The sequence below is a fragment of the Bos javanicus genome, chromosome X (genome assembly GCF_032452875.1).
Source record: "Bos javanicus breed banteng chromosome X, ARS-OSU_banteng_1.0, whole genome shotgun sequence".
NCBI lineage: Eukaryota > Metazoa > Chordata > Mammalia > Artiodactyla > Bovidae > Bos > Bos javanicus.
In genome coordinates this window covers 131,178,690-131,204,858 of record NC_083897.1, presented here as the reverse complement: position 1 = coordinate 131,204,858, position 26,169 = coordinate 131,178,690, and the positions used below count along the sequence as shown (strand labels likewise).

General features: G+C 41.0%; 1 protein-coding gene across 10 annotated transcripts in view; it reads right to left on the bottom strand.

The window, feature by feature from the left end:
• The window catches only part of ADGRG2 (adhesion G protein-coupled receptor G2), a 127,509-nt gene that overhangs the window by 67,982 nt on the left and 33,358 nt on the right, over positions 1–26,169 (bottom strand). For 9 of the 10 annotated variants that reach the window (XM_061408006.1, XM_061408012.1, XM_061408010.1 and 6 more), the window contains one exon: positions 3,124–3,242. In XM_061408006.1, coding sequence (XP_061263990.1) covers positions 3,124–3,241 — 118 coding nt within the window. In that variant the 5' untranslated portion in view covers position 3,242. Of the gene's footprint in view, positions 1–3,123; positions 3,243–17,939; positions 18,000–26,169 lie in introns of all 10 variants that reach the window. The other variant, XM_061408007.1, reaches the window with a different exon arrangement.

Sequence of the window (26,169 nt, the reverse complement as noted above, 5' to 3'; positions counted from 1 at the left end):
AAGCAGCTTTCCTTCGGATGATTTTTCCCCTTCGTGTTCCACTTTTGTTCCTCATCTACCCTGTGGTGGAAAAAGCACTGAAACATGAGACCAAAGATCTAGTATCTAGTCTGGCTCCACCGCTTCCTAACCAATAATGTCCCTGGGGACATTTACTCATCAGTAAAGTGAGGACGTTTGATTTTTGCCCTGACAATCCCACAGGGATGTCAGTGTGCAGGGTACGAGTAATTTCTTATACTTACATTAAGATGCCCCAAGGAGATGGTGAGTGAGCACAGTTTATAAGAACGTCACGTGGCCACAACAGAGTTTGTATCCCATGATGTATATCTGGAGTTCTCTCTTCCTACTTATGTCTTCTGCCAGTTGTGGAGGCAATGGGATTGCCTCTGAACCAGTCACATCAACATCACCTGGGAGCTTGTTAGAAATGCCAATTCTCAGGGCCCCCGCAAAGCTACTAATCCAAAACTCTCATGGATGGGTTTGTCTTAACAAGCTTTCTAGGTGATTCTGATGTACACTCAAGTTTGGAAACTTTGGTTTTGTGGTTACAAGTACAAAATTCCAAGTTAGGTACAATTCCCACAGCAGCCACTTCCTTGAGCAAGTTACTTATCTCTCTGAGCCTGAGTTTCTTGATTTGTGAAATGGTGCTAAGACTAGGATTTCCCCTCAACAGACTTGGTTTAGCAGCTTAAGAGACTGGATGTATTGATATGCAAAACACATAGAGACCCAGCACACTGTAAGTAGTCAATACATATTGACTCTTTATTTCTTCGTGTAAAGTATCGTGGCTCCTTGACAATATGCCCCAGTGCCTACTTTTGAAAGACTGCCAATTGTGTACAAGTCTGTTGTGAAGTTTTCTATTTGTGTGCATCCATGTGTGTTATACTTACACTGTTTGCTGCCAGTACATATTTGTTTTATCCAACAAAGATTCTTTGGTCCTGCAATTTTCTTCTAAATAAGAAAGGTATTTCTGTGTGTCCTTAATAGTGTCTTCTTTATAATGATTCTTTTTAGGGGGAGGGGGCTACGCCATGTGGCATGTGAGAGCTTAGTTCCCTGATCAAGGATCAAAGCCAAGCCCACTGCAGTGGAAGTGCAGTCTTAACCAGTGGATGGCCAGGGAAGTTCCTGTAATGATTCTTTACATTTACACAGCACTATATTCTTTTGGGAGTTGTACCCAAACATATTGCAGCCCTGGTAATTCTGGTCTTTTTACTGCCCTCCTCAGGTACCTTTTCTCCTTCTTTCATAAGCTTATAGAGATCTTCTTTTCTGAAAATAATGCTTCATTAGTGTGATTCTCTATCTCCCTTAAATTTCCATATGGAGGTGCCTTTGAGTAGCTACTTTTATAAACAAATAAGCACCAGAAACAGACCTTCACATATATGGTCAATTAATTTTTGACAAAGGTGCCAAGACTATGCAATGGGGAAAAGACAGTGTTTTCAACAAATGGTATTAAGAAAACTGGATATCCAAATGTAAAGTAATGAAGTTGGATCCTTGTGCGTGCACATGCTAAGTCGCTTCAGTAATGTCCAACTCTTTGTGACCCCATGGACTGTAGCCTGCCAGGCTCCTCTGTCCATGGAATTCTCCAGGCAAGAATACTGGAGTGGGTTGCCATTTCCTCTTCCAGGGGATCTTCCTGACCCAGGGATTGAACAAGAGTCTCCTGCAGCTCCTGTATTACAGGCAGATTCTTTTTTTTTTTTAATTTGATTTTATTTTTAAACTTTACAATATTGTATTAGTTTTGCCAAATATCGAAATGAATCCGCCACAGGTATACCCGTGTTCCCCATCCTGAACCCTCCTCCCTCCTCCCTCCCTGCAGGCCGATTCTTTACTGCTGAGCCACCAGGGAAGCCCAGTTGGATCCTTACCTCACACCACATACAAAATGAACTCAAAATGGATCAAAGGACCTAAACATAAAAGCTAAAACTATAAGTTCTTAGAAGAAAAATAGAGGAAAATCTTAATGATATTTATTTGATATAAAAGCAAAAGCACAGGCAATAAAGTAAAAATAGATACACTGGATTTTATCAAAATTAAAAACTTCTATGCATCAAAGGACACTACTTAAAAGAGTGAAAAGACAACCCACAGAAGGGGGAAAATTTTTGCAGATCGTATATCTGGTAAAGGATTAATATCCAGACTATATAAAGAACTCCAAAAACTTAATAACAACAAAAACTCCCAAACAATCCAATTCAAAAATGGACCAAAGATTTGAATAGACATTTCTCTAAAGAAGATACACAAATGATTCTAATGGGCACATGAAAAAATATTTAACATAACTAATCATTAAGGAAATGTAAACAAAAACCGTATCACACCCATTATCAAAAGAACAGAAAGTAACAAATTTTAGTGAGGATATAGAGAACTTGGAATCCTTGTGACTTGCTGGTAAGAATGTTAAATAGTGCAGTCACTGTGGGAAACAGTTTGCCAGACCCTTAAAATGTTAAACATAGAACTACCTATGACCAGCAATTCTACTTTCAAAAGAAGGGACTCAAACTGATACTTACACAACAATGTGCACAGTAGCATGATTTATAGTAGCCCAAAAGATGGAAATAACCCAAATGCCATTAACACTGAATAAATAAACTTAGTATGATATGCAGATACAATGGAGCATTTATTCAGCTTTAAAAAGAGATGAAATTCTGATACATGCTACAACGTGGATGAACCTTGGAAACATTATGCTAAGAGAAATAAGCCACGCACAAAAGGACAAATATTGTATAATTCCTTATATGAGGTACCTAGAAGAGGAAAAATTATAAAGACAGAAAGAACAGAGGTTACCAGGGTCTGGGAGGAAGCGGGGAGGCAGGTTATTGCTTAATGGGTACAAAGTTTCTATCTGAGATGATGAAAATGTTGTGGAAATGGATAGTGGTGATGACTACACAAAATTGTGAACCACATTTAATGCCAGTGAATTGTACACTTAAAAATTGTTAAAATGTTTTACACTAATTTTGCCATTGTAAAAAAAAATCCCAAACACACAAACATACACACTGATAAAACAGAAAAAAAGATAAAGGAAAATGAGCATCTTACCTTCCAGGGATGTAACCAGAGTAATATGAAGAAAAATGATGACAAGGGCTATCTTAAACATCAGTAAAAGTTCTTCAGGTCTGCCAACATGGCCACACTGCCCACCAGAGAAAAACATCCTGAAATAAAGTAAGGGGAAAACACATCATCACAGCTTGCTATAATCGTAAGATAGCAATGTCCAAAGGTCGGTTCCTCAAGCAAGACAACCTGCAACACCCCTCCCTTTAAAATACTCTAGTTCCAGAGAATTGGCAATGCCAGGTGGGCACTGGTTACAAAAAGCAAAACCCATGTTTATTATGGGTGACCCAGCCACTAGGATAATATACATTAAAAATGATTGGCAAGGTAGTCCATGTAGATTTATGGAAAGCATCAATGTTACCGAGTCCAAGCTCACTCTACTTGTAGCAAAACAGGCCAATAAACCACGAGATGAGGTATTCAACGCAAGGAGTATGACATTATTCAGCAAGCTGGTAGACTAGTGTCCCCCCCAAAATTGATCTTATGGGGTCTAGATGCCAGTTTATTTTATAGAACAGAGAGGGAGAGGAGATGAGGAAGTAAAGTAAAAAGGCCATTTCCATTTATCTTGCAAAACAGGAGGGCACATGTTTCTTTCTGTAGCCATTCACAGGGCAGGGGCAGATTGTCTCCCTGTGAGCTGAACAAAGGCACTTTGGTTTAACATTCTGACAGAGGGGCAGGGTCCCCTGAGGTAGGACATTATGTATGATTATAACAACAAATTGAGAAGGAAATGGCAACCCACTCAAGTATTCTTGCCTGGAAATCCCATGGACAGAGGAGCCTGGTAGGCTATAGTCCATGGGGTCATAAGAGTCAGACATGACTTAGTGACTAAACCACATAATAACAAACGCCATGAAAAGCAAAGGTTAAAGTCAAAGAAATAGATCCAACATCCAACTAGCTGTCCCCTATTACATCAATACCTGTAAAATATCAAGAGGAATTTAAAAACACAAAATGCTGCATATGTAACGATTACCACTATATAAAGGCTAGTTAAAAAACTGCTAAGAATCAGAAGAGGTCACAGAATCTTATCCCATTTATGTCTTAGGCTGTAAAAGGATGGATATGTTCCATTTCCTCTTTATTAGATGTTAATTCATTACCATTTTTATTACTCGACATTTTTCAGCAGAGTCAACATTTTTCAAAAAGCAAAATTTGTATCAGTACTGAATTTAAAAGTCTTATTTACCATTCATTTATTAACCTTGTTCCAACAAATATTCATTGAGAGCCAATATACACTAGATGAGATGTGAGGGTTGACTAGGTGGTAACTAGATGAAATACATGTGGTGGAGGTGGGGCAGGGGCTGGGAGGAGCTCGGCACACAGAAAACTGCAGAGGAGATGACCAACTGAACTCCAGGACAGGTAGTCAGCACCAGCAGTAGTTGCTGGCGTGAGATGCTGAGGGAGGAAAAAGCCAGCCAGGAAATCACAATCCACCTACAGGGCTCAGGCAGCAAGAGCCCACTGAGCAGGCTCCCTCTACACAGCCATCAGGGAAGGGGCCAGGACACACTAGGCTATGTGTTCTCAGCTGGCAGAGCTCCCGGCCACAGGGCACCCACAAACCCAGTCACCACTGCACCTCCCTGAACTCAAGATAGACAGTATGCAGCACCACAGTGAAGGCTAAAAAGCATGGGGCCAAAGGTCCTGGTTCTGCCACACAATGTCTGAGTGACTTTGGATAAGTTATTTCCAATGGCCAAGATTCCCCACCTAACAAACTGTGATAACAGTGCCAGCCTGATAGTGTTGCTGTGGTGATTAAAGCAGACATCTGGGCACAGGGGCTGGCACTGTGAAGGGACTATAAATGCTAGCTGTAGACTCTTCAGTCAGTCAGTAAACAAACAGCTACCCTGTACCTCATCTGTGTGAGGATTACAGAGATGAGGACATGGAAACATGGGAATAAATTACGATTTCTCAGTCTCCAGGAAAAGCTGGCAATTGTTGAGTCCTATAATTTTGGATTTCCCTGCTGGTCCAGTGAATAAGAATCTGCTTGACAATGCAAGGACACCAGTTTGATCCCTGGTCTGCAAAGATTCCACATGCTGCAGAGCAACTAAGCCCATGTACCACAACTACTGAGCCCATGCAACTAGAGCATGTGCTCAGCAACAAAAGAAGCCACCGCAACAAGAAGCCCTCACTCTGCAACTAGAGAGTAGCCCCCACTCGCCACAACTAGAGAAAAGCTCCTGCAGCAACAAAGACCCAGTGAAACCAAAAATAAAATAAACAAAAAAAATTTTTAATAAAAGGAACCCTATAATTTAATAGCCATTGCCAGTACCAGGGAGGTAATTCTTTCCTTGGACATGCATGGCAAGATAACGTCCTTGGGCAGGAAGTGAATCCTCCTTCCAAAGAGGACTTAAATTTTTAAAATCAATACTGTAAATTGTATTATATATTAATAACATGCTATGTTAATAAATTATAAAGCGCCTCTGGTTTGTCCCTCCTCTCCAGCACTTTTATCCTCTCTTTGTTCATAATGGTATATTGCTGATCCTCCAGAATGAGTCACTTGAACGATAATGCTAATATCGTTGTGCAAAGATACAGCAATGTCTCTCTGGAGAAAAACTTAAGTGTCTCTTACAGCTACATACAATAATATCGATGAACCTCAGAAATATATTGTAAGATAAAAGAGCCAGACATAAAGGAATGCATGTTGCCCGTGATCCCATTCAGATGAGAAACAAAAGCACACAAAACTAATCGATGGAGTGAGGTTGGGAGTGTCATTATCCTTGGAAAGGAGCAGCGGATGTAACAATTAGAAGTGGGCACAAGGGGGCTTCTGAGGTTCAGGTAATATTCTGCTTGCTGGTTACATGATGTGTTCAGTTCCAGAAATTGACTGAATTAAACACTTATATGCATAAGTTTCATATATAAGTTTAAAAAATAATCTATTTTTAATTTTTGAACTCAGCTGCCCCTTCAAAAGCATTCCCTTTTTCTTTTTTGATTGCAGTAGTATAGTTGCTTTACAATGTTGTGTTAGTTTCTGCTGTATGATGATATGAATCAGCTGTGTATATCCTCTCCCTCGAACCTCCCCCCACCATCCCACCCATTTAGGTCGCCAAAGAGCACCCAGCTGAGCTCCCTGTGCTATACAGCAGCTTCCCATATTGCTTCTGCTGGAGCATTCCTTTTTTAAAAAAGCTGTATTTAATGAACCAAATCTCTACCAAAAAAACTCTCCTATACAAATGCCTTAGGCCTGACTCCACCTGGAATTCAAAGAGCTGACTTAGAAGATTTATTGCACAAGTATCTAATTTTAGTTCTAGAAAGAGTACCAGAGAAGTCTGTTTTTGGAAAGGAATTCAGAATTCACCTAGCTGAGATTCTTGTTCTATAGGTATAGAAAGATGCCCAATATATTCCAGGGCAGTGGTCCTCAACCTTTTTGGCATCAGGGACCAGTTTCATGGAAGACAAATTTTTTATGGACCAGGGGGTAGGGGGAAAGGGGTGTTGGTTTCAGCATGATTCAAGTCCATTACATTGATTAGGCACGTTATTTCTATTATTATTACATCAGCTCCAGCTCAGATCATCAGACATTAGATCCCAGAGGTTAGGGATCCCTGTTCCAGGGGAAGGGTCATGGTCATTTGTTTGGTGGGACTCCTACTCTTTCTACCAGGCCACAATGCTGGCATTCCTGAGAAATGATCCCCTCGGAAGCAAACTTCCAAGGCGAAATGAAACAACAAACTCAAAATGCTATTACAGAATTTTCAAAATTTCTGCAACCTCATTCATGAGCTTTACCAACTTTGAGGGTAGGGCATAAGTGGTTTATAAGTTATGGTCGAAGTTAAATCAGTCATGGGACACAGAGACTGGTTAACATGTGCTGTGACTTGGGCCTCTGACCAAAATAAACCATGCCTTTCCACTGAAGAGAGCTTGCACTCAATCCCCAGATGACGGCAGGAAAGGCCGGAAATGAAGGGTGACTCCAGAAATCATCTAGGAGAGAAAATATGGCTCAGGAAGAACTTACTACAGACCTGGCATCACTGAAAAGACTGCTTTTCACTGTCAAGCCTGGAGTATGTTTCCTCAAGGCTGAATATATACTTTCCTAATAGGAGAAGGAGTTTATGCTATTTAAAATAGTGCTACCCCTACTGCCCTCTGCATAAACGAGAGAACATCCTACAGGGTCAGGACATTTCTGGGATCACTGATCAAAGAGGGAAAGCTGTAGATTTTGAAACCCTTACTCATTGTACATTAAAGTCATTTTTATCTTTTTCAGCTGGAACTATTTATTCCTCATCTCCTGGATTAAGATGGGTTAGGTCAAGGCAATCTAGGTCATCAACAGAGGTGACTTGAAGAGCCACTGGTTCTTAGCAAAATTTCAAGTTGCTGAGGATGGCTTGTGAGACAACATCCATGACAAAGAAAACTTTTTGCTGGCATTTGAACGGTAAAACTAGACCTTGACATTAACACATCCACAAATTAAAGATTATCCCAGATTCATCTCTTAGGGTTGTAGACTGATGTAAATGGCAACCCCTAGGGTTGGACAGTACATAAGCTACATGACTGAAAGCCATGGCCCTCCAAGAAATTATATGCCACTCCAAGAAATTATTCTAGATCTCTTCAATTTCATTAAATAGTATACATATATATTTTTAAAGACCATCGGTGCAACCTTGAATGGTAATAAATCATAAATCTATCTTTAGAAAATATTATGCCTTTGAGATATTTACACTGAATCATGAATGTTGGCTAACAAGACTAGCACAAGGAGAAATTGTAAAAGGAGGTACTAAAGAGGGCAGATAAAATCAAGAACTAAAAGCTGAAAAAGCAACTGACTTTGATCATTCAACTGTCAAAGAAGTCAGAGAATCTCAGGGCTGGTTTTCTTTAGAATCTTTGATTATATGTTTAAAAAAAGAATCAAGAAACTAAAAGCATACTTAAATTTCAATTTTAACTCTACTAAAAGATCCTGATACAACAAATATCTCCAATTTCTTTTTCTTCAGTGTTTCTAGAATATGTTGGGTTAGGTTATTTAGATCAAACCTTCTGCTGAGACAACTAAAAATCATGAATAAAATATTAAAAAGCATTTTCTTTAATATATCAGAGAGCTGACAAGATAGAAAAGAATCACCAGGTCAAAGGTGAAGCCAAAGGAGGAATTCAGGGAGATAATATAGGCAAGTTCAGTTCAGTTCAGTTCAGTCATTCAGTCACGACGGACACTGCGAACCCATGGCCTGCAGCATGCCAGGCTTCCCTGTCCATGACCAATTCCCAGAGCTTGCTCAAACAAAGGAGCCACTTATGCCTGAGGGTTTGGGCCTAATGAAGCAAGCTTGAGCTCCAGATACAAAATACAAAAGAACAGTTGGGAGACATGGAAAAAAGCAACACAAGGTCTAACATACACTTAAACAAAATTCAAAGAGGAGAGAAGGAGCAAGAGCCAATGTTTGAAGTCATACTGACAGACTGACCCCAAACTGGTAAGAAAAACAAACAAAAAAAACACACACACACCTATCCACAGATCCAACAAGCCCAAAGAACCTCTACAATAAATAAAAAGGAACCGACATGTAAACACAAAATAGTGAAATTGACGAAAACCAAAAACACAGAGAAAATCGTGAAAGTAGCCAGAGTAAACAAGACAGCTAACCTCCAAAGGAGCATCTGTAAGATGGACAGCTATCACCTCAGAAGCAACAATGGAAACCAGAAGATGAACAAAAACTGTGATATTGTTCCCTACTTGCAAATCGTCACTAAATAAATCCTAAAAGATATGTTCAGGCAAAAAATGTAAGATCTGAGATGCAATAAAAAATGTGACCAGACCCATTCCTAACATTTGTAATATACAGGTCAAAGTTTGAAAGGAGATCCAGTTTGCCCTTATTATTCCACTAAGGCTGCATCTCAAACTGCAAGAGGCTTTGTGCACACAGATGTTGACACCTCAGTCCATAGATCTAAACCCCCTTCTCTCCTTTAAGCAGCTATCCTTTGGTCATCCCTCAGGTCTAGAGGAATGTACACCTGCAGCATGGCTTGTCTGCAGAAGAGGACTGCCCAGCTCCTGGAAATAGATACAAAATATCTGGACAGGAAATACCTGACTCCTGGGTTCCCAGTACACAATCTAGAAAGAAGGGTTGGGGGAGGAGTTGGGCTTGCCTTCCTTGTATAAAAAAGTCCTCATCCTTTGGAGAGGGATATGACTAGGGAAGGGCCAGAGAGGGAGCCTCTAAAGCATGCGACATAGGGCAGAGGCCACAGCTGCCCAGAGTTAAGGGTAGTACTGTATAGTGGTAAATTCAAAATATAAAATATCAATAATATCTTGCAGGGATAAGTGAAACATGATAGAAAAAAAACACGGCAACTATATTTAACATATCAATTAGAAGATGAAAAGTGAAATTAAAAAAATTAAGGTCTTCCAAGGTCCCTGTATTATCCTAGAGGAGGCTAAAGGTATTGATTATCTTATGACATCGAAAAGCTGAGTAGATGCTATAAATTCAATAAGACCTAGTAAAAAACAGAAGTGAGGTATATAATTTCCTAACTAGTACAGGGAGGGGTGATTTTTTAGAATATTAAGCCATTCTGAAAGGCAAGAAAGGGGAGAAAAAGAAACAGAGAACAGTGAGGAAAAATAAAAGATGCTGGGTTTAAACACACAAATCAATGATTTGTGTATGAAAAATAAATGGACTAAATCATTCAATTAAAAGGCAAAGATTGTAAGACTGAAAAAATACAAAATGCAACTATATGCTGTTTACGACCACACAACTAGAACAATGATACAGAAAGTTTGAAAATAAAAGGATGGAAAAGATATTCAATGCCACTACTAATCAAAAGAAAATTAATGTTTATGTTAATATCAGACAAATTATCTTTAAAGCAAAAAGCATTACCTATAAATAAAATGATGCATTCATAAAAGGATTAATTCTGTAAGAAGACTAAACAAATCTACATGTGAATGCAACTAATAATACAGCCTCAAAATATACAAACCAGTATTTTTAACAGAATATAAGGAGAAATAGAACAAATTTACAATCACATTGAGAGAGATCCACACATCTTTATCAACAATCGATAAAATTCAAAGAAAGTCACTAAGGATATAGCATATTTGAATGGCACATTAAACTAACCTGACTTAATGACCATACATGAACCTTACAGAGTACATAACCTTTTCAAGTACACATGGAATATTTATGAAAGCCAACCAGGCCATAAAAGAAGTCTCAAAAACAGATTTAGAAAAAAGAAAAGGACTACGTTCTCTGACCACAACAAAATTAAGTTATAATAAAAAGTTCAACTATTATTTAACAAATAACTTTAGGGTCAAAGAAGTCCTAACATATATCAGAAAATATTTGACTGTATCAATAATAAAAACATTAAATCTCAAAACATGCAGGACACAGCTAAAGATATTTAGAGTGAAATTTCTATTTTAAATGCACATATTTTAAAAAAGAGAAAGGCTGAAAATTAATGAGTTAAGTACCTTCTTAAGAAGTTTGAAAAAGAACAGCAAAATAAACCCAAAGAAGAGGAAAGGAAGTAATAAAAAAATAAAAGATAAAAAGACATAAAATAAAGGTTTTAATAAAGCCAATGCTGTTCTTTGAAAAGACTATTGTGGCAAAATTACAAGGAGGTTGGAGGGAAGGCTACAGATGGAGGTAAAGACAGAGAAGTGTAAGCGAATAACCAACAGAAAAAATTTTAAAAGCAATATAAATGAAAATGCTATAAACATAAAAGATAAAAGGATCTTAGTAAGAACTTTATTCAATAATTTTTAAAATCTAGATAAAAATATGCATATCTCTAGGAAAAAAAAATATAACTTTCCAAGAAGGAATCAAGAGGAAATAATAAACCTAAATAGATGTATAATTAAAAGGTCTCAAAATTTCCCCCACAAAGAAAACTCCAAGCCCAGATGTTTTCACAGGAATTCCAACCTCACAAAAAGTCAAAGAACAGACAAAAAAACAGCCTAATTCATGCTTACTAGGCTAGGAGAACCCTGGTGCCAAAACCTGACAAGGAAAGTCCTCATGTTTTTACCCACTTTATAAACCAAATGAGACTATTCACAGAATTCTCTGGAATGCTCACCAAAATGTCTAGCAGCAATTTCAAAGCTTGTAATTTGAAGAAATATAGGACAAAAGGAACTATTCCACACTTCAGCAACAAAATTTTTTGAAGATAAAATCACCAAGAACTAAAGCCAGACAGCAATGCTGTAGGAGAAACGGCATTCTGTACGCTAGAAAGAAAAAAAAAGTTCTAAACAGAAAGTGGGTTAACTGTTAAGGGCTGAATATGAACTCCAAAACAGCGGCTTTGGATATCATTTGTCATAGCCAAAGTAAAGTCAATGGTGAACTACACAGCATGATGATAATTTAAAGCTTTCTTGTCTCTAGGAGCAAAGGGAAGGAAAATAATTTGTTTGGTCTTCAAAGTGAAAATGACTTTCTTAATACGAACTAAATGCTTTCTAACGCAGCAGGGGAAAAAAGCTTTATTCAATAAAACAAGTGAATCAATACCAGATATGTAAGATTAGAAATAAATTATATACTTAAAAGTAAACAAATATTCACAAAACCTTGTGAAAGGTGTTATATTTTTCCACTCTCTCATTCATCTCCAAATTTCTCCACTGTCCTACCTGTAATCTACCCTCTTGACTGCTGCTGCTGCTGCTAAGTTGCTTCAGTTGTGTCTGACTCTGTGCGACCCCATAGACGGCAGCCCACCAGGCTCCCCGTCCCTGGGATTCTCCAGGCAAGAACACTGGAGAGGGTTGCCATTTCCTTCTCCAATACATGAAAGTGAAAAGTGAAAGTGAAGTCGCTCAGTCATGCCCGACTCTTAGTGACCCCATGGACTGCAGCCTACCAGTCTCCTCCATCCATGGGATTTTCTAGGTAAGAGTACTGGAGTGGGTGCCATTGCCTTCTCCGACCCTCTTGACTACCCATGTTTGAATTACCCAAGGCAAAGTGAAAGCCTACTTTCTTCTGCCCTCACTCTTCAGGCTCCTCCCCTAATGCTCATGTTTAAAACACATGCAGAAAAGCATAAGGTACAAGAGCACACATGGGAAGTCATCTGCTGCTGCTGCTAAGTCGCTTCAGTCGTGTCCGACTCTGTGCGATGCCATGGACTGCAGCCTACCAGGCTTCTCCGTCCATGGAATTCTCCAGGCAAGAACACTGGAGTGGGTTGCCATTTCCTTCTCCAATGCATGAAAGTGGAGAGTGAGAGTGAAGTCGCTCAGTCGTGTCTGACTCTTAGCGACCCCATGGACTGCAGCCTACCAGGTTCCTCCATGGGATTTTCCGGGCAACAGTACTGGAGTGGGGTGCCATTGCCTTATCCTGGGAAGTCATCTGCCTGCCTTCAAATCTAAGTTCCACCACTTAACAGTGTAACCTTGGCCTGTTCCTTAACCTCTCTGGACCTAAATTTTTCTTCCAAAGAACTGGAGGTAACAATAGAATCTACTTTATAGGCTTCTACAGTGATAAAATGAGGCCATATAATCAAGATCTTAGTATAGACAAGAAATGTTGGCTATTATTACAAGCATAATTAGAAGACAAGTTTATAGTATACCCTAGCACTAAATGTAAATAGACTTCAGAATTATTTCTTGCATTCATTCAACTAGTTCACAAACATTTATTGAGGTTCTATTACATACAAGGTACTATGCTAGGGACTCAAGGTACTACATTAAACAAGACAGGTATCTATCCTGCCCTCAAGAGCTTACAGACACTGTTTAGATTCACCAGTCATTGGTGTGGCCAAATAAATGGTGGGTGTTTTTTTGTTTGTTTGTTTGTTTTTTTTTTTTACTTAAAAGACACTTTCTCTTCATAGTCCATAAGACTCAACTTGATCTAAAAACCAAAACAAAGCACCAGAACGTAGTATCTTGTCCTACATAGACTTAGTCTCCACCTCACCCCACCCCAACCCTCACAACATGCAACTCCAATCACAGTAGGCACTCAAAAAAGATTTTTAAAATTGATTTGGTCTGGAACTTATTGCTGTATAATAATTCTATCAATATGTAGAGGAGAGAAATAGAAGACTCCTTCAAAGCATCCTCAAGGTATTGATCAGGCTGGGGGGGTAGGAGCAGAGATGAGGCAGAAACATGGGGTTTGGAGCCTCAGGAGATCGTATTTGAGAGGAAGGAAGGTCCTAAGGAAAGGGAACCACCCACCAACATTCTGTGCCTTTCCTTGCTTTTGTTGTCACATCAAGCCAACCTCCAGGTGGCCAGGTGGTAAAGAATCCATCTGCCAAAGCAGGAGATGCGGATTCGATCCCTGGGTCGGGAAGATCCCCTGGAGGAAGCAAAGGCAACACACTCTAGTACTCTTGAGTTGGACATGACTAAGCGACTGAGCATGCATGCCAACTCCTGTTCCAAGTCCCCACTTGGTCATTTATTAGCTGTGTGACTCTGCTCCAGTGTTTTAACCTTGTTTCTAACAGTAACTTATCAGCATTTATTGTAGCTATGTGAATTCTAATTTACATTAACTATAATAAATATTTGCATTGGTGACAAGATTTTTATTATTTATACCAGAAATCATCCTTATTTATGAGTCTCAGAGGAAATAGGAAATCCAAGTCAATAGTGACCTCAGAAGTTGTATTTAGAAGGGGGTTAGGAGCAGAAACCTGTTGGGGAGGAGTCTTTGGAAGCCATATATGTATGCATAGCACTTTGGGTAAGAGAGAGAATACTTTGATGGTCCATTTCAAAACATGAGAAATGCTGTTAGAGATAGGGAAGCCAGTCCAGGGAGATGGAAAGGGGAAAACTGTGAAACAAAATCCCAAAGAGTTCTACGTAAATGATCCTTCTCCTTCCCCAGATTTTACTGCACCATGTAATTTCAAAATCTGTACCCATTACTGAAGTTATTCAAAAACAATTGGATTACTGAGAAGAAATAGGTCAACGACAGAATCACCAAGGAAGAGAAAATGTCTGAAGAAAAGAAGGCTCCAAGTGGGAGTGAAGAGTGACAAACAAACCAACAAAATGAATACAGTGTTTAAGGGGAGGGAGACTTGAGGGGGGTAATTTGAAACAAAAAACAAACATGTTCATCATTTCTACATTTTCACACAGAAAGAGACTCACTCACCTGGCAGGAAGTTCTGCACAAGTCTAAAAATTTTTAAAAAAGCAAAGAATTAGACCAATGGAAACCAGGCCTTCTTGGCACCATGATGCTTCAGTAGTACAGTGAGCACATCGGCCAAGGACTCTAGACCCCTTGCTGTCTACGAAGGCTTGAACTTGGCAGCAGAGTTACAAAAGAAATGCAGGAAGAAAACCTTACTCTTAAGGAACTTATTACAAATTGGAAGACAAGACAAAGTCATTTTGGAGGCTGACCTTGTTAATATTTAGTAGCCTGTATTACTACTCGGGCTTCATCAACCACATCACAGTGGCACTGAACAATGAAGTGATCAGTTCTGAGGCAGGGTGGTCTTTTTGAGAGACTCTACTTCATTAGCCCTTTCTTCAGTTTTTGTGACTTAATTTCCCTAGAACCTAAACTCCCTGATATCAAGGATTGGGTGTCATTTATGGCACTTGCATCCCCAAAGCCCAGGGCAGAATTCTTTATCCACAGAGGAGCTGAATAAATAACTCTCTATTGATTGTCCAGTTTGGCTCACAGTTGGAAGGGGGAGACAGAGGCACTGGCAATGACCTGAGAGAAGGCCAAGGCAGATGCACTCTGGGGAAAGGAAATCATGTGCCCACTCAGGAGAGAGCACATTACTGACCACCTGACTTGTATGTTTCAGAATATTCCATCATGCTTTGCTTCAAAACCAAAATATGGGCACAGCTATCAGCTCAAAGATGACAGTCACTTCACACCATGCTCTCCCCTCATGAGAAATACAGACATAACGATGTTCAAATCAAGAACTGCAAGAGGTAACAATCTATAGAGTGATCCTGGAACCAACTGATCTACTCCTGGCTTCAGTTAACAAACTGTTAAGACAGAAGTTCAATGCTCCAGGAGGACACAGGATATGAATTCAAAGAGGAAATAAGAAGTCATGGTGAATTACTATTGATTATATGCTCTTTAAGAGGGAAAAAAAGGACTAGTTCTTAAAAAAGCCCAGTATGTCAGAAAAACTTCATTAACCAATGTTTAAAGACAAAAAGGAAAGCCAAGAAAGATGTCCTGTCCTAGGATGAACAAATTATAAACACATGTACCAATGCTCAACATGGAATGAATGGAAGATTAACAACTGTAAAACATTAAAATAATCAAACAAAGAAACAAATTGATTGTGACTTGAGTATGGAAATAATTTCACTTTATATTTGTGTAAATGAGAATTTTCTACATAGGAGTTTTTGATGAAATTTCACAACTCAAACACATTGCCTCTTCCAAAACCTTACTGATAACCACAATAAAGCATGCTGAGTGGTGCCTAGTAAATCAAGTTTATTAATAAATAACATGAGTCTCTCTTTGCTCCTTTGGAACACTTTCAGGTAGAGAAATAGGGCAAGCAACAATGAAATTTGTTTTGCCTACTGCATGAAAAAATTAAAAAGCCTAATAATACCCAAAACTGGAAAGCATGTTCAAGGGAACATGGGAAATGAACTCTTGCTTACACTGCTGGTGGATACATAAACTTTGAGATAACAGTTGAGCTATGTTTTGAATTTTTAAATGTGCATATCTTTTGATCCAGAAATTCTAATTCCAGAGATTGTCCCTACAGAAATAGCGACACACAGACACAAAAATATAGACACAGATACTCTTATTGCAGCTTTGTATAAGGGTGGAAAAGCCTATGTATCCATCAGTAAATGAATAGTTAAAAAAAGGATGATCCATCCATATTCTGAAATGTTATACAATGCTTAAGAAAAATGAAGTTGATCTACATGTGTTGATACATAGAGATTGTCAATATGTGTAAGTCATTCAAAAAAATCAAGTTTCTTAATACTGTAGCTACTAGGATATGTTAAGAAACAAACAAAGCTCTATATATGTATGCTTATTTGTATAGTGACAAGTGTGGCCACATACAAAAAAGCCTGGAAGGAAACCCACCAAGCCTCCATAGAGAGGCATGTGATGGGGGAAAGGACAAAGGCCAATAGAACATGGGCACAGACGCACGTATGACTATACAGTTACATATATTTTTTTTCTAGCAAAAGGCAGAACAGAGGGAGGCTGGGCCAAGCCATCCAGGTTTTTCAAAGAGAACGCACAAGCTCAGAGGGAGACTAACTAGAACATAAGGCCATCACTAGCTCAGCTGGACACCGTCTCCCTTGGACCCACTCTAGCACAATTAGAAAGGGCCATTGAGAGCACAAAGACTTCTGCTCTCAGAGCCAAGAAACCAGCTACCCAGCCAGGGAGCAAGAACTCACTTGAGCAAGCTGTGGAAAAGAAATGTCAAAAGCAATGATGTGAAAATGGCTGATGGACACAGAGGCCTAAACTTAATTACAGAACTGCCCATCCATCAGCCTCTGGATCTGTCTTTGCCACTATCGCTGCCACATGTCCACTTCCCTTTATCTCCACAAGAAACTAAGCAGGACTCGGGATCTGATGAGGATCAGCACCAGCACTCCAGTAACAAAACACAGTGCCTGCCAATGTTTGGGCTTCTTACATCATTGAAAGGAAAGGGCAAGTCACAAAAGGAACCATACTGACTTATGTAAGACATGGCACAGAACAGAGAAGCTTCACAGAGAAGAACAGCAAACTCACCAATTGCTAGGATTAATTGAAACCTCCCACAGCTGCAGACTGCCCCAAACCATGACATCATGAAGGCTGGAAATGCATCCAACTTCCTCTATTTATCAAGCTGGCTAAAACCCAGGGTAATACCAGCATAACCAGAAAAAAAAAAAAAAGAGAGAGAGAGAGAGACACCATACAAAGTGGCTTGGACGGGAAGGAAATTATCTCTGATTGTACTCAGAGCCCAGCTCCAGAGCAGAGGAAGCTCAGAGCGGCTGCATCCAAGAACTGGAACACCTGTACTCACTGGCTGCTCAGAGGCCCAGGTGCTGACTGTGGGGTCCACACATCCTGGGATAATCAACGAAACCACTGGGTAACTGCACAGGTAACTGCAGCTCCAGAGAGTTGCCCACTGTCCTCTTGGGTAATGTGATGCTGGTCCAAGGAGCAACTAAAACAAAACCAGTGATGTGATGTGCAGCATCCTGAGGGCTCACTGCTTCATTGAGAACCTAATGATTATTTAGTGGCCCAGACTGTGGGGCAGAGAGTGGCTCACAGTTCCTGACAAAGACACCAACACCATGGAAAAAGGACCAAAAGCCTCAATAAACTGGGAAGAGGAGCAGAAATAAGCAAGGGTAAGCTTCTCTACAGTGGTAGGAAAAGCAAACTTCACAGATGGAGAGGATGAAGGTGAGGCTGCTGGGCAGATACAGAAGAAGGTCAGAGATATGCCAGGCTTGGCTACAGAATGGTGAGTATGGCCATCGAGGAACAAACAAGCATGGCTGTCAAACCTTGTGGTGGCCCCATTACTGAGGGGACCCCACCTAATAGGATCTTTACCTGCACAGACTGGTTCAGTTCTGGATGCCACCATTCAAGAGGAGTCCAACTGAGATGGTTCTGTAAGATTGCAAAGATAATTAGTTGAACAAAACTCTACTGAAGGCCTACTGTATGCCAAAGAACAGGGGTGTTCAGGTTACACCCTTGCCAAAGGCACTTAGCCAACAGGACCATAAGAGCTTGAATGCAGACTGCTAGGTTTTCCAGAAGTTCCGTATGAATCAGGTACAGTGGGAGCTTCAAGGAAGGGAACCTAAGCTGGCAGAGGAAAACGAATCTGGCAGGTTCCTCCAGAAGGTAACAGTCACGCTGCATCTTAAAGGATGTGGAACTCTCTTTACATGAAGAGGTAAGTGCCTCAACTGAGACACAGAGCCAAAGACTGGCACAGAGTGGGCAGGGCTAGAGTCAGTCTGATGCTGCTGAAGCATCAAAAGCAAAGCAGAGAATGGTCAAAAGGGACCTGGAGGGATGGAGCAGACAACCCAGGAAAATGTATTAAAAACATAATCTGTGAATAGACTGGAAAAAATCCACACTGCAAGTCCAGGTGGAGGTTACGATGGATTAGGAATAATACCCATGATGTACACAAGGCCCTCAGAGAAGAACCGTGACAGGGAGGTGGTCTTCATCTCTGCCGTGGGCACAAGGCAATGCTAGAAGGTAGCTTTAAACTACAGCCCAAAGGATTTAAATTAAGAGAAACATCTTGCTTCAGAGCATTGTTAAATTGTAGAAGGAATTGCTTTCTGAAACATCTAAGAAGATGACTGCTTTATTTTTTTAATATTTATTTATTTATGGGTGATATTCTGTTTGGCAGAATCACTACATCAGTGGTAATATTTATTCATTTATTTGGTTGCACTGGGTCTTAGCTGCAGCACGTGAAATTGTCATTGCAGCACAAAGATTCACGCTACTTGTGGCACATGGGCTCCATGTTCTGAGGCATGAGGGATCTTACTTCCCTGACTAGGCATTGAACCCAAGTTCTCTGCAATGCAAAGTGAGTGGTCTCTTAACCACTAGACCACAATGGAAGTCCCATGCAAAGATGACCTCTTTAGTGGCACTGGTGATGCCAGGTCAGAGGTGGAATGAACCAGGCCAGGGTAAGGAGCTGGCAGACCTCTTGGACGGTTGGTCCAATGATGTTTTTTCTGTGGCACTGAACGTTTCCTTTTCTCTCCTCCTTCCTCTCCAGTTTTTTCATCCTCTCTTCCCTTCTACTCTCCTTCATCCTACAGTTTCCCTCTTCTCCTTCCCTCCCCTTTCTAAGCTTGAGGTTTTCCAAATGTACCCCATGGGCTAGAATGTTGATGGTTACCTCTGCCCAGAGCTGAAGAGGGTATTAAGGAGCACAAAGGGAGGGACCCCCTTCGAATGACTTCTTGATCAGCAGACCCGACCCCCTGGGTGAGGCAACCACAGGTCTCCCTGCAACATGGCAGAACTAAAGGCATTTCCAAACTTAGGGCATGCCTTTCCTTAGGGTATAAACAATTACCATCTTAAAAGTGAATCTGTAGGTAAGGATGTACCAATGAATTCTTTCTCAGAGCATTCGTTGTCTATTTCACAAAAACACCTACTTGATTTTTTTAATGACAGTCTTACATTAAGCTATATTCATACAAAGTTTACTAGACATGGACTTTCTTCCTTTTGTATGAAAACATTTCCTGAAGAAAACTGAATTTAGATAACTACTGCTGCATTAAATCAATTCCAACTGCCAGACCTGAGGCTTTCTAATTAACTCTCAACTCCTCTTTCCACTGGATAGCAACAAATTCTGAGCATTTTCCTCTACTTAAACTATGCTTTGATACTGTTTTCAGTAATGAAATATGATGAAAAGATACACAGATGAGGAAAAAAACAAACAATTTTAGGTATAGGATGGGTCTCACCAAGTAACTAAGAACACCACCATGTCAATTTTTCCTTTTTTAAAAAAAAATTATATTTGGCTGTGCTGGGTCTTAATTGTGGCATGCGAACTCTTAGTTGCGGAATGTGGGATCCAGTTCCCTGACAGGAATTGAACCTGGGTCCCCTACATTGGGAGCCTGGAATCTTAGCCACTGGACCACCAGGAAAAGTTCCCAGTTTTTCCTTTGTTAAGTTTTTGTTGCATCTTCAACGCAAGTTAGAAATTAAGTCTACTGCCTTAAAGTTTTCTGTTTCCAAATACATTTGCCACTTGAGACGTACTAAGCATTTAACTCCTCCTTAGTCCAATTCCAGGGAGTAAAAGAGGAGGAAACTTTTGCCCATAAAGTTTTTCTTGTTCCCACTGGAAATGAGTAAGAGGTTACATTATTATCCAGCCCTATTCGACAGATAACCTGTGGAATATAGGAACTTGGTGATTTATAGTATCATTTTAAAATTCAAGGTGAGGGCCTTAATCTCTACACTGCTACATCTCTGCCAATCCTGCCAGCAAAAGAGTTCTAGCCTTTCCCTTCTGTGGGAGATTGCAAAACTGGCCATAAATTCTCCCTATGCCAGTATGCCAATCCATCTGCATTGTGACTGCAACTCCTCCTAGCAAAAGGCGGGATCTCTTTCCCCACCTCTTGAATGTGTGATGGACTCGCATTTGCTCTGCCTAACAGGACAGTGGCAAATGTGATGCCATCAGAAGCTTGAAAAGTGCTTTGGACTTCTCTGGAGGTCCAGTGGTTAAGACTCCACATTTCCAGTGCAAGGGACACAGGTTCAATCCCTGGCCAAGGAACTAAAGTCCCACGTGCCACATGGTGTGGCCAAATATTTCTTTTAAAAAGTGTGTGACTATGGAAGTTTGCACTTTCCTGCTGCTCCTGGAACCTCGAGTCACTATGTGAGAGGGAGAACAAGCCTGAGTTAGCCTGCTGGGTGGTTAAAGGCATGTGTGCCCACTTACCACTTACCACTACTGTGCCAACCTCCAGCACAGTCATCTAGCTGACTGGCAGGGGACTGACTGCAGGGACATGAGTGAGCAAATAGACTCCAGCAGAGCCCAGCCCACATTGCAGACTCCAGAACTGGGAACAAATGACATGGCTGTGGCTTTATCTAAACCACTAAATGTTGGGGTGTTTTGTTACACAGAAAAAGCTAACTTATGCATCTTCCTTCTTCCTTTCCTCTTCACCTTTCTTTTCCTCTCTAGCTACCTTTCCTCCCTTTCATTATTCCCCCCATGCTTTTTGCATTTCTCTTTTCCTTCTGTGAGTACTGCTGCTGCTAAGTCGCTCCAGTCGTGTCTGACTCTGTGCGACCCCATAGACGGCAGCCCACCAGGCTCCTCCATCCCTGGGATTCTCCAGGCAAGAATACTGGAGTGGGTTGCCATTTCCTTCTCTGTGAGTACTACAGGTACCCATTTAAGAACCCACAAAGCACAAAAGACAGTGGCCTGGGCTAGTTCAATTCAAAGTCGGTCTCATTTCCTCCTAACCCATCCCTCTGAAGCCCACATAAAACAGATTCTAGGCATCTCACATGGTCTCTGGGACGTGCTCATAAAGTGATGGGAAAGATGTTTCTGGGACTGGCAGGCAAAAGGGTGGACTCTTGCAGTTTGCAGCCCACCTCTGGGCATTTACTGGTAAAAATCTCCCTGGGAGAGTCATTTATCACAGTGACTTGTGGAGTAGACTCCTGAGGCGTCCTAGCCACCCCCTTGCCCTGTTACTCCTTGTCAGCAGAGGGGACATACAATAAGAAAATGGGCCTGTCAGGCCAGACACCCAAGGGTTAAGGAGCATAGCCCAAGACCCCTTCCCTTACTTGGCCACCCTAAGTGACTGGAAGATATATTTATAACTATAGGAAACAACACACTATGAAGTGGGAAAATGCTTAGATTTCCATTTGTTCACTACATGAATATAAGAAAATCAATAGGATCATCTGGCTAATGACATCAAACCACTTGGTACAACTCAGAAGCCACAAGAAGGTCATTTCTTAAAACGCTTTTCTTTCCTCTTCCTCATTTATAGTCTGTACTTTACTCCCACTCTAACTTATTTTTTCCCCTGAACGATGTTTTCACAGACTTTTTAAAAGCTTACTTTTCCCTGGCGTCCTGGAACCTGTCATCTGTTTGTGGTTACAACATTAAATGTTTAGAAAGGGCAAATTAGATGTCAGGGTTGGATAAATGGTCACTTTTCTTAATGGTGTTTTCAATGGAACTCTTTTCTCCCTAGGATTCCCTGCAGAGGTTTGCTTCTTCTCTAGGTGCATGCGTGAAGGTATTCAGAGACTGACCATCAAACTGTCAGGCCAACAGGGGTTTTACTGCTTCCATCAACAAGAGTAAATCAGAAGTACACCCTCTGGAACACACTGCTAGGATTTTTTTCTCGATTTCTCAATGCCAGCTTCTGGAAGAGCTGAGGAAGGCTTTATTGCCTCAGGTGTCTTCCAGTATCTCCCTTCTCATGTTCCACAACTATCCATAGAACCCCTCTGTATAAAGAGAATTACTTGTCCTCCTTCTCATCTGTTCTTGATAGCAATTATGCCTTCCACTTGTATGGTGATTTATGGCAGACAAAAAGCCAAGAGGTACTCAACAATGGAGACCAAAGATGACAAGATGCCATTCTGATTCCCTCTCTCTCCTTGCACACAAAAAAAAGCAGATTCAAGGAGAACACACATTAGAAAAGGAGATCAAAACCAAGGAGGGGCATTAGAAAACAAATAGCAAGGACATAAGGACTTCACATTTGTATTATCAAATATCAAACCACAAACAGGGCTCTCTGGTGCCCAAAGAGAAAAAGAATCACGTTCCATTCTGAATTCATCCATGAAGAGGAGAAAACAGTTCTTCGAGGAAGCAGAGTTTTTCCTTGTAACTAGTCCTTTCACTGAACCTGCTCAGGGCTTGTCCATACTTGCTATGGCCACTCTCTCTCTTCCCAACCTCTCTGGAAATGATTTCAAACAGGATTTTGTGCTACTCTTATCAAGGTCACCCAGGACTCCCACCTCACCTAGCTCAGCAGTGACTTCTCAGTCCACAGCTAAATCCTCCTGTTAGCAGCCTTTGACGGTTGATAACATCATCTATAGGAAGTTGGCTCCTAATTAAGACTCCCTTCTAAATGGAGGCTGGCCCATTATTTGCACTGGGAAAGGCTAAATGGGTTGTTTTGGAAAAGCCAGAAACATCTTCATTCCAATTCCTACTCACAGATGAACAGTGTTATAAAATGTGCTGGAGTTCTAAGAGCGAGCTTTGAGGACACAAATATGGGAGTGACTGGTTCTATCTTTTGTGTGTTTGGGAGGTGGAGGACTAAGAAACTTGTTCCGTTATCAGCAGGACTGAAGGAGAGGCTGCCCTGTTAAAGGCAGCTTAGCATAGAACTCTTCTCCTACCCTCAGAGTTCTTAATTTCTGACTAATAACTAAAAGACCACCTGTCAAGGCTTGATTTTTCTCTTTTTGCAAGGCACTGACACCCATTAAAGACTGCTAATTTCAACTGATCAAGTCAGCTTTGCTGGTGAGTGGGGATAACACAGGCATGGATGACCAGGGAGAGCCCTGCGGGGTCAGACACAGACAATAGGAGCATTGAGATGGGAACTTGCCGTTAGCTCAGTGAGGGCAAAAGGGAACAGATGGGGAAGAGATGCCCAAGGAGAGTTTGCCTACATTAGAGCTTTAGGTTTGCTGGGCTGGTCCTTAGAAACCAGATGTCAATGCCATTCCAAGCAGCTCTCATACAGCCAGGAAAACCTCCCACTTGCTAGCTGGTCTTTTCATTTCTTTTTCTCCCCCATTAGAATGTTCTTTGCAAGCATCAACCAACACTACCTGCTCCTTTTGTTTACACTGCCTTCAAGTGACTCTACTTGGCTCCACCGAAAGTGGAATTATTTTTTTCAGACAGGATGGTGTAAGGTAGGGTGGGGAAAGCCTGCCCTGGTGGAAACTCCTCTCTCACCAGGGAATTTGGCTGTGACACTGAGCCCTGGCCTCACACCAGAACAGGGCTGTCCATCTTTTTTTTTTTTTTTAATAAGTATTCCCCTCTTTGACCCGCCCAGGGTGTTTTTCCAGGCAACCTGGCAAACAACAGCATGACAGGTTCAATGGTTTTCATTGAATACCCCAGTGAAGTCCTCCTCTGAAAACTGGACACACAAACAGCCCATAAAAATCATACCTCCCACAAGTGTCTGGACGCTGCCTTTTGCCTAATGACCCTCCAGCACTGATGCAGCATGGGTGGCTTCATGGCATTTTTTTTTTTTTTTAATGATTTTTCCAAAACTGAGGTGTTCCAAGTGGTGAGAGAGTATTGTTTTTTTTTCCCTTACAGCAAAAGTCTAACTCCCCGGACATTTTTGGAAATCTGGAGCAGATCACATGAGTGGTCCCAAAGCTTCAACTCTGCCACCAGACCCCAAAGTCTCCTTGAACCTGGAGGCACACTGGGCTTGCCTGTTAGAAGGTCTATAGTGAAGTTACTCAGTCATGTCCGACTCTGTGATCCCATGGACTGTAGCCTGCAAGGCTCCTCTGTCCATGGGATTTTCCAGGCAACAATACTGGAGTGGATTGAAATTTCCTTCTCTAGGGTATCTTCCTGACGCAGGGATCGAACCCAGGTCTCCCGCATTGCAGGCAGACTCCTTACCATCTGAGCCACCAGGGAAGCCCTATTAACTCACTCTAATACACTGCAGGAAAGTCATATGATATCCCGTGTGGGCCAGTTAATTTGACCTTGAACTCTACAAGGGGTCAGAAAACTTGATAGCAGAAAGGCAGCTCCTAGAAGTCCTTCTGCCATGTGGACTTCAAGCTTGCTACACAGAGAATGGAGGCTAAAACATTTTACTGGTGAAACCAGCAACTCAACTAGAATGATAATTAGAATGCTGAGGAAAAAAGTAAAGATTACTTCTCTTCCAAAGTATAACACACACATTAGTCTCAGAAATAGATGAAAAAACTCACAGTAAAAAACTGCAAGATGAATATGAAAGAGAATATTTCAATCCATCTCTTGGGTTCTCATTGGAAAGGGTCAGGTTGAAAGGAAATGAACCCAAGTGGGAAAGTCAGCTGGTGGGGTATCTCAGGAAGGAATATTCAGTAACTTCCTCATGAATTGTCAATAAATATTAACCACAGTAAAGAAAGGTCGCCGTGCCCACTCCTGAAGCAAATGGCAGAGTGTTTAAAGAGACAAAAGCCCCTGCCTTTGAATTCTGGCTCTGCTACCTGCTGCTCCTAAAACCTTTGGGCAATTAACTCAGTCTATCTGTGTGCCTCAGTTTCTCCAACTATAAAATGGAGATAATATCAACAGCATCCATCTCACAGTTGTTGGGACATATAAATGTGTCACTACACATGAAACACCTAAAATAATTCCTGGCACATAGCAAATTCTCAATTAATAGTAATAATCAATGTTGTAGTTAGAAATTTATGTTGAACACAGCATCTCATATGGGCATGATCTGCCTGAATAAAGATGTAGTGGGCTTGTGCAAGCAAAGAAAAAGGGCACAGTATCTCAAAAGAGCTGCTGTTAAAACTCATGTTCCACACGTATTATAAGTTGCTTTTAGTTATTCTACAGTAATCATGTCAAATTACTGACGAAATTGCCAAAGCACTTTCACATATAGGATACTGCAGAACAAAGGGAGGTGGTGGGGAGGCCAAGATATTTTTACTGAGTACTGATGAGAACGAATATGTAACTTTAGCCTGCCACAAGCCGCAGGACAAAGTTGTCTCGGATATTAAACGTCTTGCCAACTGAGGATCCTTATCCATAAAATGGGAATAATCGTAGTATTTGTCTCCTAAACTTCTTGCAAAGGAGTAGTAAGTACAGGAAATGTGCTGAGCAGAGAGTGTGGCTCATATTAATAGTACATGTTCAAAACATTTAGCGATGACCTCACTGCCATCATCCACTGCTCAGGTGTGTCAGGCACTTGGCTGACTGCTTCAAAGGCCTGGGCTGCGGGTGAAATTGAACGAGCTTCTCTAAATACAGTCTGTGTGGGCAGTGGGCCCACTACCCTTCCTGTGTTCTTCCGCTCTGGCCATTCCACTTTGCCCAAGCCCTCTTTCCACCTCCCTGCCCTGGGCTCTTCTCCTCATTCCCACCCCATCATCACTGCCCTCCCCCCCACCACCTCACAGGACCACAGTGAGAATCCCTGTTGATCCCTGA